The sequence below is a fragment of the Diadema setosum genome, chromosome 8 (assembly GCF_964275005.1).
Source record: "Diadema setosum chromosome 8, eeDiaSeto1, whole genome shotgun sequence".
Lineage (NCBI taxonomy): Eukaryota > Metazoa > Echinodermata > Echinoidea > Diadematoida > Diadematidae > Diadema > Diadema setosum.
The window spans coordinates 38,085,708-38,103,279 of record NC_092692.1 but is presented as its reverse complement, the minus strand read 5'-3'; the positions used below and the strand labels follow the sequence as shown (position 1 = coordinate 38,103,279).

At 39.6% G+C, this 17,572-nt stretch overlaps 3 protein-coding genes across 3 annotated transcripts; 2 read left to right on the top strand and 1 right to left on the bottom strand.

Moving 5' to 3' along the window:
* Positions 1–2,288: 2,288 nt before the first annotated feature.
* On the top strand, positions 2,289–3,494 carry LOC140232249 (uncharacterized). Its single transcript, XM_072312382.1, has one exon. The coding sequence runs from the start codon at positions 2,289–2,291 to the stop codon at positions 3,492–3,494; it is 1,206 nt and encodes a 401-aa protein (XP_072168483.1).
* Positions 3,495–11,879: 8,385 nt separating this feature from the next.
* Positions 11,880–13,229, top strand: LOC140232400 (zinc finger MYM-type protein 4-like). The gene has a single exon (XM_072312528.1). It carries the CDS (start codon positions 11,880–11,882, stop codon positions 13,227–13,229), a length of 1,350 nt encoding a protein of 449 aa, XP_072168629.1.
* Positions 13,230–13,912: 683 nt separating this feature from the next.
* Positions 13,913–16,718, bottom strand: LOC140232248 (probable G-protein coupled receptor 101). The gene is made up of 2 exons (XM_072312381.1): positions 16,431–16,718; positions 13,913–14,578 (listed from the first exon to the last, which is right to left on the bottom strand). The coding sequence occupies exons 1-2, from the start codon at positions 16,716–16,718 to the stop codon at positions 13,913–13,915; spliced, it is 954 nt and encodes a 317-aa protein (XP_072168482.1).
* Positions 16,719–17,572: the final 854 nt, after the last annotated feature.

The window sequence follows — 17,572 nt, the reverse complement described above, 5'->3', positions numbered from 1 at the left end:
TTTCTTCAGGTCCAGGCAAGCAGAAATTCAATGAATTCCTTGACAAGTGCTTGAAGACGACGAAAAGAAGCCTCTTGCTGTCAGTACCATCTCAGCATGACTTGAATACTGGTAGGTTATTGGCCTACAGTTTTACATAAGATCTTTGTGTGTCCACAGGTAGAACTTCTAGGAGGTTCGGTTTTTTTTTTGTGTGTGTACGTGTCTGTCTGTCTGTCTGTCTGTTTGTCTGTCTGTCTGTTTCATTTTCCATCTGACTTTACACGACTGTTTGTATCCATCCGTATGGTAAACTGGACCTACTTTCGCCTGAATTTGATTTGACTGCAGTGAGTTAATCTTATGTCACTTCTGCATTCCCTTTTCATACAAGAATATAACACAAAGTCAATCGAATAATGTCGCAACAGAGGCAATACATGGAAACAGGACATTGACGTAGATGCGCAAGCTGTTGTTCGTCATACTTTCCTTCGAATAAGCAGCACGGATCCTTTGCATTTTACTATTCTCATGATGTATGCATAATTATAAAGAAACAAACAAACACAACAAAATAAATAGATTAATTCCTCAATGAAAAATTAGTTAATATATAGTATAGTATAACATAACATAACATAATAATTATGATATAATATAACATAATATAATATAGTATGATATAATATAATATGATATGATATGATATAATATAATGTAATATAAAATAATATAATACGATATAATATAATATAATATAATATAATATAATATAATATAATATAATATAATGTAATATAATATAATGTTATATTACATTCTATATAGGCCTATATAATTAGTATATAAATATATAGTTATGCATACATACAAGCACCATCCCCCTTACACACATGATAGGTGTATGTGTATGTGTGTGTGTGTGTGTGTATAGGGTTCCTACATACTTTGCAGACGGCCTTGCCAATACATACAATGTATTCCGCCAAGTACCCGTTGATAAACCTGTGATTGCAATTTGAACGCGAGTCTCCTTGAACTCTTTGTTCGACTCTTAACGATTTCATGCTTCAGAGAATCAATCATCAACGCGTCCCTTCCCTTTCCTTAACAGTCTTTCTTCTTTTGTAAAGGTGTGCATATCTCACTTTTTCTCAGTCTCTCTCTTTCGAATGTGATAGAGTTGTATTTCATCGTGCAATGACGTTTCGTTCCATGTATGATAGAGAAGTGGCTTAATCGATAGCGAAAGCTTTATTGTTTGTTTTTCCTAAGATGTATTGATAGACTGCTCTGCATGCGTAAATTCTCCCCCAGTTCCCTCTGGAAATTCTCTTGATTTTATTGTCTGAACTGTAATCGTTTTGACAACTTGACAACTGATTCCTGTTGCTTTGTTTTCACAACCTTTGAGATCCCAGCGGTATTTATAGAAATTGCGCTAATTTCATATAGGCCTACCGTTCACGTATCACCCGCAAACCTTTGACTTCTGGGCTTTTATTACAACGCTTCTCAAAATCCATGTACAATACATCCACTCACATCGACGTGCACACACGCGCGCGGGCACGAAACCATACATGCAACAAGTCTCTAGTGGTCGATCAAAAACCACTGAGTGCTGGTTTCATCTATCTCAGCAGGTGGATATGGGCAAAGAGTTTCATCACTGCTGTTGCGATCAGTGTTAGATATCAGGTGCGCGCTCTCGACTTCTCCGCGTCATTGTATCCATTGTTCGAGGCAGTTAGAGTCAGTCCGTCAGCAAGGTGCCGGAGCGAGTTTCAATTTTCGACGTCGTTTATTTGCAGTCCTCTCATTACTTTCTGTTCACTCTCTCACAGCAGGTGAACTCGTGAATTTTGCTTCTTCAAGGATTGCCGTACCGGCAGTTCGAGACCAACGACAATACCCAGCAAAGTATATTTTCTAATAACCATGGACTCGGGGAACAATGACTTCTCTGTTTTATCGTCGATCGTAATGAAGTTTCCTAGCCGACGTTCACAAACTTTACGCCTCCGAACAGCTATATGTTATTACAGCCATCCAGATGTGAATTTATTGAGTTTATAAACATTCAAAATAATTCAGAGCATTTTGCACGGCTTCAGATTGAAATAGCTGGGTGCGCAGATTCGTTGTTCTTAGTGCAGCAAACTAAACCAAAAAAGAAAAAAGGAGGTATTAAGTAGCTGTATATCTTGAAGGTGATTGATATGGAATCCCATTTGCATCATCATCTGATTTAAAATGTCAATCGGTTTCTCTCCAAGATGTGAACTGTTCCTTTGCGAGTAAAAATGGCGGCTCTGAGGTATATTCTAGCCGTTGTTATTCGAACTGTTTTCATGTCCGTCGGCATCCCGGGGAACGCGTTGATCATCATCGTGTACGCGAAGAAGAAGCGAAAAACAGGTACGGATGTGTTTATTCTCGGGCTTGCCGTTGTCGATTTCATCGTATGCTTGAGTTTCCCGATGAAAAGCTACTCGTACCTGACCACCACCTTTACCAACGATTTCATTTGCAAACTAATGTTCTTCATGATTTACTGGAACACTTACATCGGCGTGATTCTGACCACAGTGATAACGGTTGACCGTTACATCGCGGTGTGCAAGCCCCTGAAGAGACGTCTGTCTGCGAGGCAAGCGACTATCATTGTTGGGGTGATCTCACTCGCGTCTGCCGTGTGTGCCATCCCATCTGTAATGGGCACAGGTATATCAACCACCGGTAGCCCGCCAGTGTCTAGGTGCAGCTATTTGCGCACTCCTCGATTTGCCACCCTTTTCATGGCTGTGACCTACTTTAACGACGCTCTCCTCTATCTCTGCCTGGTGATCGTCGCCACCCTGTACGCCTTCATCTTCTTCGCCGTTCGCAGGCAGGCTAGAGTGATGGCGGCCAAGTGTGGCGGAGTGAGTACGGTGTCCCAAAGCGTAGCTCCGAGCCAGAGGTCGGAGATAAGTTCTGCCGATTACAAGCCGGTGGTGGACGAGCAGGAACCCGGCATCGATGACACCGCTGGTTCGTTCTCTCCGCCGACAAATGGTGATCATATGCCACCGGTTGTAGCAGCCCCTACCACGGCAGGGGGAGACGCCACTAACCCTCCTCAGGAACGTCTACCCGGCGACAATGCAGCATCGTCACCTAGGGGCGTAACCAGGCACACCCTACAGGTGCCAGGAACCAGACCCGCTCCACGCCCAAAGCCCAACGGAGGAACCAACGCACCTCGAACCAACAACAAGACCACGGTCATGATCTTCATCATCACCGTCATCTTCTTCATCTCCTGGTTACCATCACTTGTAGGAAATTACTACAAAGGCTGGTTCAAACTGCTATATACCAACCCTGCCGCTTACAATGTCTTCTATCTGTCTTTTTTCGCGGTGAATCTCAACCAGGTCGTAAATCCTTTCGTGTACAGCTTTGTGAGTTCCCAGTTCAGGAAGGAGTGTATGGTAGTTTTCAGACAGATCAGGCAGTGTCGGTAAAAGTACAATCGTAATATTTGACCCTTGTACTGGAACACGATCTTCACTATCATATACAATCAGATAAACGTGGTTTCCAGGGTTCTGGACTATTACCCCAGACCCTTCCCCTAACCCTAACCCTAATCCTAATCCTGAACCTAATCCTAACCCTGACCCAAACTGTAACCCTAAACCTAACCTTAACTTTTACTCTAACCTTATTACTAGCCAGTATTTAGCCGGGGGGTTAATTGTCCTCCGGAGGTAATTACCCTGATACGGATTTCCGGCATTGTTAAAACAATGAAGTGAAATAAACAGTTAACTCGATACAACCATATCTCCGTAGACACCTCATCTTGTGAGTATGCTACACATGTGGGTTTTACGTTGTCAAAATGTAAATATCATTTTCACCGATTAGGCATGCAATGAAGCGCTGTTTACCAACTAATGTAATGTTAGAGTTTAACACATTAGTGAAATCATCGCGCTTATTTTGGGGACGCCATAAGAATAGTGATATGTTCATGTACAGTACCCTACCGTGAAACTGGGTCTCATACCATGCACAAAAATCCAGCAAGGCCACGCCAACACAATTTAAAGGGTGTGTACAGTTGTGGTCGAGGTGAGGATTTAGCTTTTAACGTTTTGCGAGATATTCAGAAACCACTCTATGAGATGTCAAAGAGCATGCAGTGCTAAGGGGTATCAAAAGTTTATTCGATGAAAATCCGTTTTGAAATGGCTGAGATATCCAAAAACAAGGTGAAACAAAGAGATCCTAATAAAGTTGTGGCATGTCGCCTTTTATTATTAGCACTTTTTTGGATATCTCAGCCATTTGAAAATCAATTTTCATCAAATAAACGTTGAATCCTTAAAATTACATGCTCTTTCATATTTCATAGGAGGCTTTTCATTATCTCACTTAGCAATGTTCAAAACGTGAATCCCCACCTCAACCAGTACTGTACAGTCCCTTTAAATCAATCCGTTAATGCACTGAAACCAGGCGTAGGTTTGCAAGGGTATGAGTGTCATCGGTATTATCACTTATGGATTTTGGGTAACACGATTTTATTGAAGCAACAGTAATTGTGCTCGCCATTGTAGAGAAGTGTTTCACCGGCGTTTAGAGTGTACACTGAATGTAATTTGTTTTCTACGCCTATTTTGTATACTTACTGTATCGCAAAGAACACAATTTGAATGATGGGCGGGTTGTGGGGGGAATGTAGGTGGGGAATAGTAACGATACGTTTTCTTTGCCTGCTAATAATAATCATTTTGTAAATCATGTTCCCAAAGGAAAATACATGTACATAATACGCATCTCTGTTAAGAAAGGGGAAAATTATTTTGTGTGTGAGCGTGTGTGTGTGAGTGTGTGTTTATTCCTTTTTCCTTTTTCTTTTGGGGGGGGGGGGGCAGGTGGGTGGGTTTAATTTTTTCTGCTTGTCACATTCACTGTATTATATTAAATGGGTTAGTCAAATACCGGTTAGTGATTGGCTAAACACAGTCACGTGATGGAGGAACATTCGTTATGTTCGCCCATGGGAGAACATTCTTTGTAATGTTCTCCCATGGGAAAACATTTTCACGTAACAAATGATAGAAGTACCCGCGCGCGCACAGTGAATTTGGCTCTGCGCGAGGGATCGAGTGCGTTGTTGTGCTGGTGGTTGACGTTGACGTATTTGACGTATTGACTAACCCATATGATATAACAGATGATGACTTTTGTTGTCGGAAACATGCACCAAACGTTCCACCCTCAGGGTTTGAAATGCTATTTCGGGAGGCTATAAGTCCCTCGACTTCGTCTCGGGACTTACGTATAACCTCCCTCAATAGCATTTCAAACCCTTCGGGTGGAACATTCGGTATGTTCCCTCCCCCGCCAGTCATCATCTATATAATGTGTCACATACCAGCCATTATCTCATGGTAGATTATGATGACTCAGTGAATTTCCAAAAATTTCACCAAAAATGGAGGTTTTTCTCGCAGCGAATGATGCTTTTTAAGGTAGGCCTACTTTCTGAACGACAGGCCGCATGACAGAGTTGGCACATAGCGGATTACTAGCAGTGGTGGATCCAGAAGGGGGCGCACCCCCTCTTTATTATTTTTTTTTGTAAACAAAAGAAATAAAAAGAAAATAATGAGGAAGGCACGCGCCCCCTTTAATTTTGTGAAGGTGCCTCCCCTTTACGGAATTCCTGGATCCTCCCCTGTATAGTACAACCACGAGAAAAGTTAAACATTTGCATCTATTCCCCTCTCAGTCGGGATGGCTCCTCGAACATTCATTTATGATAATAACAATAATAAATATCATTTATGTTTTATCAACTCTCCTCTATCATGTAAACGTAATCTCATGTAGATGTGTAGGTGTTCCATTGAACAACACTTGAAAACATTTTTATAACACAAAAAAAAAACCACACACACACACACGATATATATATATATATATATATATATATATATATATATATATATATATATATATATATATTATACGTTTAGGTATATACATAATTATATATATATACATATATATACGTATATATAATACACACACACACACACACATATATATTATAGTTCATTTAATTCAAAAAAATTAGAACACATAAACACACACACGAAGTATTATGCCTAACTACCAAACAATCATGTATGTCTTTTAATAAGGCAATTGATACCATTTCGAGCTGTCTTAAATCACTAAAACACCATGATGGCAAAATTGCAAACGATGGGACTCGCAATCAAGGTGGTGTTTGTGTCACTTTCACTGTTATCGGCTTCGTGTCTATATACTTTAACATTCATGTTACCAACTTTCTTTTATGCTAATCAGGCTGCTAATGATTTATGTTTTTTTTTTCCTTCTCCTTGTTCTTCTCAATAATTCATCATGACGCAAATTGGCCTGTCTCCCTCTCTCTCTCTCTCTTTGCTTTCATTGCAACATGTTTTGTTTCTCCGTTGTTTGTTTTTCACCGCCTTTTTTAACTGTTTCATCAAAACCGTATGAAATAACATTTTACAATTCGGTTGTTTAACTGACATGCGATGGATGCTTTGTGAAATGCATTCAATATTATTTTCTTTACCTGTTTCTTCGTTCGTTTGTTTATTTGAACCAAATCCTACCAATATTTGCAATCGAATGAGAATAAAAAAGACCGAGACATGATTTAAAACTGTGTGGAATTGTCTATTATAATTTTGTTGCTTAAGTGGCATGTTAACGTATGAAAAATACTTTTTTGCTTGTTTGTTTCTTTCTCTGTTTGAACTAGATCCTACCATTATTTGCAATTAAAAAGACAAGAGACTGAGAATGCGAGTGATTATGGCCGCAAAATAGAGTTAAACTCTGGCAGTTAACAGTCACTCACAAGAGTGACTGTAACAGGCAGAGTTTGATCTGAAATTATATTGATGTCAGGGAGTGTAATTGACATAATACAGGTTGATTAGAACAAGTAAATGAAAGGAAATCATCACGTGGTAAAGAAATAGGTGTTTGCATGATTTGTTTTATTTTTAGGTTTTTTTTCCATTGGTTTATGTGTTGATTTTGATAAAGTACCATGAAGAAAGTTTGCCTTCGATTTGACACGAAAAACGTTTCGAATAAACAATGTCAATCAATCGTTGTGGCATATCAATTTTTTAATTCATATTTCCAACAGCAATGTAGAGGGAAACCAGATGCAAATCGAGTACTTTAAACACAAACACCTACACACGAACGCACATGAACGAACCGCACAGCGGAACAAATGAGCATAATGCCACTGTCACTCAACATGTCAAAATGTGCAGCGAGCAGTTGAACATTAAACTGGATCAACCTTCCATTAGCTATTTGGAATGAACTGCTCCTTCGAATTCGGCTGTAGAAAGGCTTAGGTGGTGTGCATGGGTAAACAATGTTTTCACTTTGGGCTATATCTCGACACCATATCGATTGGGTTATCTATCTTCTTTGTAATATACTGATATACACTGCTCGGGACTCCATTCTATCATAGTGTATACAGACAGGTCTCCCTTCACACTTATGCAAATGAACTGTCGAAAAAATATAAAAATAGCCTTGGTATTTTGAATAATGTCATTGTCTTATGTGACCACGAAAGCTGGACAAATAAGCTGGATAAAAATTTTTGTCATGGCTACTACTAAAACACTGATCAATTCAGTGCTTATTTACGTCGATGTAGGGCAATTTGTCAATCAGTTGCAATGAAAACACCTCGACGGAAGAATTTAATGAATTTGAAAAATTTATTTTTAAGGCAAAAAGTAAAAAGGGACTTATAAGAATCAATATAACATGTCGTTCATGCAAACTTGAATTATATCGTGTGATGATGTCGAATGGAGCGCCAACGCCTGCGTTGTCAGGACAATACAATTACTTTTCACGTCAAGATTTAGTAACAGACCTCATGTACATTTCAATCTGTATTTTGTCTCCTTATCAAAACATAACATTTATAAAAATCAAAACACAATTGCCCTTGGTACGTATACGTTTTGAATGGAGGGATCATAGAAAGCACACATGAGGCTTGTTGGAAATGATCCCCTACAAACAATCATTACCTTTCAACTGAACAATTATCAGACAAATTCAATTGATAAAACAAAGGTGGAAGATACAATGAAAGAGAAGAAAAGAGGTAAAGGAACGTGGAAACAATGCATACATACATTTATAGTTTCAAGTACATTTCATCAAAATTATGTTTTTATAAAGCCTTTTGAATTCACTTAAAGTCTTCCTACTCTTGTATTGTGCGGTATGATTACATTAAAAATGCAATATGTTTAGTGTGCAATAAAAAAGCATTATTCATTTATAGTGATAAAGACGTGTCAAACATGATACATCGTTATGCTATGTTGTGCACACATGTGCAATATACATATTATATGAAATATAGGCCTATTATATGTATATATATATATATATATGTGTGTGTGTGTGTGTGTGTGTGTGTGTGCGTGACTTTGCATATTTATAATGATTCAAGCTCGTTAGACTTACACTGTATTTCATGAAATGTGGCACGTAACTCCCAAATCAGAACATAGTTAGGGCCTATATAATACATAATGATATACAAAAATGATTGAATGAGTGAATTAAACGAATGGCTATAGGCGAATAACATTGAATCATTCAAAATATGGATAATGAATGAAGCGTCACTAAGGCAAACAACAATGATAACAATAACAACTACAGCAATAACAACTTGCTTTTAAAGTTGAGAATAATGTCCTCGCTGGCTGAATCCAAGTGTTCACCGATTGGTGTACCTGTCCATCGTCCTACGGATCAACGAGCGCAGTCTCTGGCGAACGCGGCGATTCATGAACGCGTAAATGATAGGATCGAGGGAGGAGTTGGAGTAGCCGAACCACATGCTGACCACGCCCTCCCAGTGGGCGGGGTTTGTGGGGTTGAAGCAGGAATGGACGACAAAGTAAGGACACCAACAAACAAAGGTGGTCAGCACAAGTAGAACTCCTGTAGGATTACGCAACAATAGAAGAAACTAAAACCATTTAAATATGTTATTATTATTGTTTTGTTTTTTTTATCCGCATAACTTGCATGTTCCCTCGCCATGTCTTTTGTTAGTCAAATTAATATCACAGAAACATGCAAGTTATGCTGAGTCGAGGGGAAGGGTCATTCCAATGTCGTTTGTTAAACATTTCAGTACTTTAGCAATGACTGACAGATGAGATCATCTGAGGAATATTGGTTTGGAAGGATTTTTGTGTGTGTGTGTGTGTGTGTGTGTGTGTGTGTGTGTGTATGGGCGTTCCCAAGCAATCTGAAGAAAAATAGAAGAAAAGAAATCGTTAAAAATATATGGAATGTTTCTAGATATTCGTTTCACCGCAAAAGTGATGTTGAGGGTATCACAAATCAACACAAATCAACATGCATTTGGATTTCAGGGGACCTTTAAGAGGCTGATGCTATCTATAATTGAGAAAATGTTAAAGGTAAACAACCTATGATTAAAGAGGGCGGTATTGCATGCACCACGCTAGTGTCCCTTTATTGAATGCAGGGACACTACACCACGCTAATACGCATAATGATCATGCCATTATGTTCCAAGCGTCCGCATAAAACCAATCCATACGATGAGTATGCCTAAAATGTTCGAAGTGATGTCAGACCAAAGAGGTTCTATATATAGAACCTCTTTGTGTCAGACTCAGTTCGCCCTTTGCATCGGTTCATTGATTGTTCCTGGCTGGTTAGGACTACATTGTATTACATAACGGATCCTCCTCAAAGTTTAGCAGGTTACATTGGTAGCTATAGTCGCAGAAATAATTTCATATTATTGACATGTAAGTACGTTTAATTATTTGTACTTGTTACTGTAGTCGATGGATTCAAAAGTAAAATTTCGATTTACATGAGACCAATATGATCAAACCAGTCCAGCAGCCAGCTATCATAATACGATTCGTACAGCGAATCTCTTGAGTGCCCTCTTGAGTCCCTCTTGAGTTAGAAGGGTTACTGTTCGTTATTCCGAAGGTTCGTTAGTCCAAAAATGAAATTTTATTTGTAGTAGGGTATAGTTGCAACATGTGACCTTTCTGTATCTTATTCTGTATTTTATTCAGTAACACTTATTTGATTTGATCTTTGTTCGTTTTAATCGGATCCCCCAGTTATAGTATGGTCTAAAAAAATATTTGTACTTATGTTTCCCCAAATCTGATTTTATCACGGGACCTGCGGCTCTATACAAGCTTGCTTTTACGCAGGCCCCATCATATTTTTCTCATTATGATCTCAGTTTAAGTCGCATGTATACAGACCTTGTGTATACCAAGACAAACCTTTGAACATTCCGGTGAAGTTCTATTTTGAATTATGTTCTGTATAAATTTCGCATCAATTTACTTCATATTGTGATATATGTGAGAAAATATGAAAATAAATTGAAATGAAAATGAAAAAAATAAAGTTCGTTATTCCGAAGGTTCGTTAATTCGAAAATGAAGCAAAACTCGTTATTCCGAAGGTTCGTTAATCCGAAAATGAAGCAAAGCTCGTTATTCCGAAGGTTCGTCATGGACCCTACTTCATTTTCGGATCAACGAACTTTCGGAATAACGAACCCTATTTCATTTTAGGATTAACGAACCTTCGGAATAACGAACCCTATTCATTTTAGGATTAACGAACCTTCGGAATAACGAACCCTATTTCATTTTCGGATAAACGAGCGTTCGGAATAGCGAACCCTTTTTCATTTTCGGATTAATGAACCTTCGGAATAACGCCACAAATGTTCGGACTAACAAACCCTTTTTCATTTTCACCTCTAGGTATAGGGAATTTGTGTGTTTCGGATTAACGAACCTTCTGAATAACGAACAGCTCCCGTTTAGGTTTACCTATCCTACAGTGTGTAACAACTTGCTCCTACGTGCTTGTGAATTGAACGTCCACTCTGCCATAAAATCTGTAGGCCTACTTCAGAACTCTCCTGTGCATCAAAGCTGGAAGGTAGGTGAAATCTCCGCTCCCACAAATATGCAAACACACATACACACACGCACACAAACACACACATAAAAATGCCTATGTGCATTTGTTTAGGCCTAAACATAATACAAACGTAAGGATTTACATGTGTTTGGATGCTCTTCATTTATTATGTATAATATTATACCAATTAGCTCATTATGCTTTATTATGTTATTTAAGACACTAGTACCTTTTTATATGAAATGGATGTCCTAGAATAATTCCTCATTATATTAGAGCCTTGAAAAGTCACGTTATCTATGTTTTCAGGATTCCTGGATTAATAGTACTGCATGATCATGCTTAAAATAAGCCTAATAAAAAAGTTGCCCAATGTTGCTAAGGTGGCAACCAAGCTAAATTTACTTCAATTCCCTTCTAGAACACGAATGAAAGATAAAACAAAATAAACAACTAATTGTACTTAAGAACTTTTCCAGGTTATGAACATGGTCTGTGGGACCGTCCACTGCGCTAATAGCCCGTTTCTTGGAGAGAAAGAGAGAAAAAATGAACTGGCCATGGTATTATGTATCACCGTGTCGGCCTATTTTCACTAAATGCAACCATAGCAAGGAGTTATCACTGTAGACATAATTATGATAACTCCTTGACTTTAGTAAAGAACAATATTATAGAACGGGTAGCGAGAATCCTGCGATCTGATTGGTCGAGAGCTGTGCGTTGTTTTTTACTGGACAGACGTTCGATATCAAATGATTATAACGATCACTGACGATCGCTGACGATAGCCACTGTACAAGCTATCGCTCCCATAGGCTACGAGCAACATGGCTACGGCGGCGGACCCGGTTAATTTTGAACTGTTGGCTGACGGCGACATAGCTGCTTTACTTGAAGACTCGGACGCTGCAAGCACTAAAAAATCAATCAAATTTGGATATTCTAGATTGGAGAGTTTTGCAAGGATTAAACATGTGGATTTAACTGACATTTCTGTTCGTGATTTGGACACTCTGCTGACTTCATTTTATGCATCGGTACATAAAGAGGATGGTTCACTGTACGTTAAGAAGTCCATGCAATACATTCGGTACGGGATTCAACGTCACTTTCTTGACAAGCGTAATATTGACATCTGTAACAAAACTCAATTTCCTGAGAGTGTTCGTATGTTTAAGGCAGTTTTAGTTAAACTGAAGCGAGAGGGACTCGGCAGTACTAAACACAAGGACCCAATTTCTCCAGCTGACTTTGAAAAGATACAATCATCAGAGCAAACGGATTGCACCAAACCACAAGGACTACAGAACAAGGTATTCATAGATATTTTGACCTTCTTTTGTAACCGAGGAAGGGAGAATGTTCGTGATTTTAAAGCATCTGACTTTACTGTGTGTACTGATGAAGATGGAATTCGATATTTGAAGAAACGTGATCAGCTCACTAAAAATCGCGGGGAGAATGACGATGAAGCCGGAAGTGGAGGGTTCATGTATGAAATCCCTGGAAGTGACAGGTGTCCTGTCAAATCATTCGAGTTCTATGTTTCAAAACTAAATCCATCTTGCCAATGGTTTTGGCAGAAGCCTAAACCAACTGCACCACTGAGTGATAATGACCCATGGTACTGTAATATTCCAGTAGGGATAAACACTCTGGCCAAGAAAATTAAAGTGATCTCAACTGCGGCCAAGTGCAGTAAGGTTTACACGAACCACTGCCTCCGGGCAACGTGTGTTACCACGCTCGACAATGCTGGATTTCCATCAAGAGACATAATATCTGTCAGTGGACATCGAAGTGAGAGTTCGCTCAAGATCTACTCAAAAACCAGCGATGAAAGAAAGAAGGAGATGTCTAGTAAGATCGCAAGCAAGATTCACTTTGGTAATACTAACACTAACAGTAAGGCAAGCTCTTGTCCATCTACATCTACAACAGTGCCAGTGGATAATGCAGGTGATGTTGACGTTCAGAACCAGCAAGTGGCTCTTCAGACTGTACCAACATCACCATCTCGCACTCGAGCACCATTAACAGCAGTGCAACAATCTGTACAGCCTGCTCAACGCCAACTCGCCGTTTCACTGTCATCAGAGAGCAACACTGTATGTACTACCAGTCATAGTCATAACTTCAATTTCAACAACTGCGTAGTACACATCCATAACAGCTAGTCATGTTGCTATGCCTATGGACTTGTAAATGCGTTAACTGTTTGATGTGTCTATAGATGTACATGCGTTCTTGAACTTGGAGTTGAACTCGAACTTCCACACTTATACTATACAACGCTACTCGACTATAATGCAAGCAAGATTAGGTCTTCATTTCATAAATGGTAAGTTTTAGTAATGCATTTTATAAAAATTTAAATAGAATGGCTGAAAATGTGTTATAATTCCATTTTTTTTTCAACCATGCATCCGGTAATTACCGACGCATGGCTAGCCATACATCCAGTAAATTTGCCATGCGTCGGTAATTACCGGACGCATGGTTAGCCATGCATCCGGTAAATTTGCCATGCGTCGGTAATTACCGGACGCATGGTTGAAAATATTTGATTTTTGGCCAAAATTTGTCCACCGTTCTATAAAACAGATGATGCACATGTCTTTTCGTGTGTCGGTAGGAATTGTGTGCATGCGGTAACTATGGAAACTAGTCTAAACCCACTCGGCTGCGCCTCGTGGGTTAAACAGTTCCATAGTTACCTTATGCACACAATTCCTACCGACACACTCAGACCTGTGCATCAGTGTATACTGGTCAACCTCCCTCGGAGAGAATTGTCCAGCACCCTTTCTGCCATACACAAACACCTACACACATACACAACTGTACACAAGCACACCTATTATCTACCTGTCAATGCGACTCTTTTGTCAGCTCTGAGCCTCCGTCGTCTCAGCTGCAAGTGCCGTTTCTTCCTCTTTGACTGCTGTTTGCAGACAGCCTGTTGCTCCGGCGGCTCTTCAAGGGGTAAACTCAGGGTATCATCGCTTGGGTCGTCCTCGGCAGACACTCCACGTCTATCCATATCACCCTGAAGACACGACACCGTCGTACTGTCCCCGCCTTCAAGCTTGCCGAATTGTGTCTCCGAAACGAAGGTGGTGCCAAAGCCGCAAGCGACAGTTGTCTCGTTTTCCATCCTAGGGGGTCTCTTCATGAGGAGCTCTTGTCGTCTGATAGTCCGGAAGACGGCGACGTAACAGATGAGCATGACGGGAAGGACGATGCCGTAGAGGAAAACGAATATGATGACGTAATAGGGACAGTCCCATCTGGGAGAACAGTGGTGTGTGTCGGAGAGATACTCGTACTTGGAGAGAGATTTGGCGGCTGGAGGTATGGCTACGACAAAGGGCACTGTCCAGCAAACTACGAGGAAGACGACTGTTCGGAATCTAGTCGGCGGGAATCTGACCGACCACACGATCGTCAAGTATCGATCGACAGATATCATCAGAATCGTCAGGAAATTGCCAAACTTGAAGAAAGTGGCGCAGAACCCGTTAATCTGTCACAAGAGTTAAAAGAGCATTCCAGAAGAGCGCTAGTTTAAAGACATGCCTTAGAATACCGATTATTGTAACCAATAACAACGACGATATCTAATCATCATTGCTGTCATTAGTACTTTACTGATATTACAGTCACACCTATATACTTTAAGTATAATCATGAACATCATACAGTACATACTTTGTACATTCCGTAAACTTTATTATATTCTCGACATATTGTATTCTTGCATGTTTCGTCATTTTTCTTCATTGACATATTATTGTACTAAACGCTTATATTATATATCTGGAACCTACATCCTAAAAGTTTTGATTTTTAGTAGGTTCCTCACATTACACATCATTTATATGTCCTTTATACATTTGTGCAATTTTGTTTTGAATTGACCGTTGAGTTAAACATTTTTTCCTGATATCAAATGGAATATAAAACTGGTACGAAATGTGGAATGTGGAACATGAACATTAAAAAAAAGTCTTAGCGGCCACCTGTCTAAAGCGGCCGTCTGCTGTACTAGTATACGGTCACGAAAAAAAAAATTCCCTTTGAGAGAAAAAGGCATGTTAACGACCCTGTCTATAACGTCTACCTGCAGGTCACTTTTTCGTCACCCTTAGATTGCCGCTGTGAGCAGGTTTCACTGCTGTATTATTAGTTCATCGTACAACCAGATATATGCAATGAAATAAGTATTCATGAAATAAGATCAGATCAGTTTTGGATATCCCTGTGTATAATCAAATGATTTGTAATCGTTGGATCTCTTTCCATCTTTATTTTTCTGGGACTGAATTTATATAATACGGCAATAAATCATACCAAGAATTGAGACAAGAAATAAGTTAAGAATTTAAACATAACAGATCACCCCCTCTTCTCTGAAAGGTCCAGATTGTAATAGTATGATCTTTATCCATTCCTGATAGTAATAATGAAATAACAGTTGGAGGAATGAGAAAATGTTGATCAAAATTGGATCAGTTAGGAAGGATCGTCTATTCAGAATTATCTTAAAGGACAAGTTCACCTTCATAAACATGTGGATTGAGTGAATGCAGGAATATTAATAGAACACATCAGCAAGAGTTTGAGGAAAATCGGACAATCCGTTTAAAAGTTATGAAGTTTAGAAGTTTCTGCTTAGTCACTGCTGGATGAGAAGGCTACTACAGCTTGTGACGTCACATGTGTACAACTATATAAAGAAAGTATAAGGAAAATTCAAGATATTTTCAATTTTCTCGCATAATAAAAGAACACTTGATTTCCCTCTTTCAGAAGGCAAGAGGAATAATATTACCCTTAACATAGATCAGTGACGAGTCGAGGAAATGTGCACTTTTTTTTTTTCAAAAAGTAACATTTTGTGAAATTCTCTTTATATTTTCCTTGTAACGTTGTACGCATGTGACATCATACACTCTAGTAGTCTTCTCACCCAACAGTGACTGTGCAGATACTTTAGAACTTCATAACTTTGGAAAGGATTGTCCGATTTTCGCCAAACTTTCACTGATGTGTTCTACTATATTGCTGCATTCACTCAATCCAAATGTGTATGAAGGTGGACTTGTCCTTTAAGCACTGTTCTTTCATTGGGCCTGCCGTTCTCGTTATCCTACATCGTCTCATACCCATTTCTATTTCTCTGTCAAGTGAAATACAGTTTACCATATTCATATTGCAGGAATGTCCGCACCACCGGCAGATTTCTAACAAGAGAGTAAGATAGGTAGACTGGATAGAATGGAAGAATTCATAAACTAATACATACGTGAATGGATAATAAAGAAAACAATTACATGATGGAATACACGAACTGACAAGGCAAATTTGTGGCTCACCGTACACACGACCTTGTTGTTGCGGAGAAAGTGTCCGTTGTCGTACACGGACCAGATGGATAATGTCATACTGGTGATCACCACGCAGAGGTCCATGCAAATCAAGGTGAAGATGAGAGCGCTGTGGAGGTTCGACCTCAACCGCTTGTCTCGCAACATGATCGTCATCGCCAGCGAGTTCGCTGCCAGGGCTGATAAAAAGATCACGACCAGCGTCAGACCTTCGAGGACGGCCGCTGCCGACTTCGGCTCGTGGTCGTTCGGAGGCAATGGATGCGTCGTCGTCATACCTGCATCTGCGAATGCAGTAGTTACCCGCATTCTCAACGTGGTTTGAAACTCCTTTACGTTTGATGAAGAGTGAACGAAGTTTGTTCTTTTCAGGGCCAAGATGTTTATGGCTACTGGGCTTTGCCTTTACAGTTTTAGGATTAAATTCAAAGGGGGCAGCTGTACTTGTTCGCAAAGTCTTGTGGAAATTTCGTCACTTTCATTTCTTTACAATTCTAAAGCTAAAAGCAGGATCCATTTCAAGTTTGATAATGTGTGAACGAAGTTTTAGGATTAAATACAATCAAATGGGAGCAGCTGCACTTGTTGGTATGTATCAACGTAAAGTCTTGTGGAGACTTCGTCACTTTCATTTCTTTACAATCAGAAACCTAAAAGCAGGATCCATTTCCGCTTCTTATGATTGGCATCATTCTTATCTTTGTGTGGTTTTAACCATCATCATTTCAGTTTCTATACATAATTTTCCCATGTCCTCAAGAAGGGGAATTTTTTATTCTGTTTTTGTTGATGAAGAAGACGGAAAACGGGTAATAGAAGGGAGGAGGAAGGGGAGGAGAAGAAGGAGGAGGATGGTGAGGGGAGGGGAGGAAGGGAGGAAAGGGAGGGGGAGGAGGAGAAGTAATAGGGTAGGAGAAGGAGGAGGGGCAGGAGGAGGAGGAGGACACAAGGCTTCATTAAGCTTTGAGGTTCTATGTATAGATCACTATAATGAGTTTATGAAAGGGTGACAGTGCCACTGTTACTACCACTGAGGAATGAATAACGAGACACACACTTTGGTGAAAATCGGACAATCCATTCAAAAGTTGTTAATTTCAAAGTTTTGGTTTATTCCAAACGCTGAGATA

What these genes read in the sequence shown, in the direction of transcription:
- LOC140232249 (XM_072312382.1), top strand. Translation starts at nt 2,289, where the DNA reads ATGGCGGCTCTGAGGTATATTCTAGCCGTTGTTATTCGAACTGTTTTC.
- LOC140232400 (XM_072312528.1), top strand. Translation starts at nt 11,880, where the DNA reads ATGGCTACGGCGGCGGACCCGGTTAATTTTGAACTGTTGGCTGACGGC.
- LOC140232248 (XM_072312381.1), bottom strand. Translation starts at nt 16,718, where the DNA reads ATGACGACGACGCATCCATTGCCTCCGAACGACCACGAGCCGAAGTCG. An exon ending in ACAACAAGGTCGTGTGTACG is followed by an intron (nt 14,579 to 16,430) that starts GTGAGCCACAAA and finishes CTCTTGTGACAG; the next exon opens with ATTAACGGGTTCTGCGCCAC.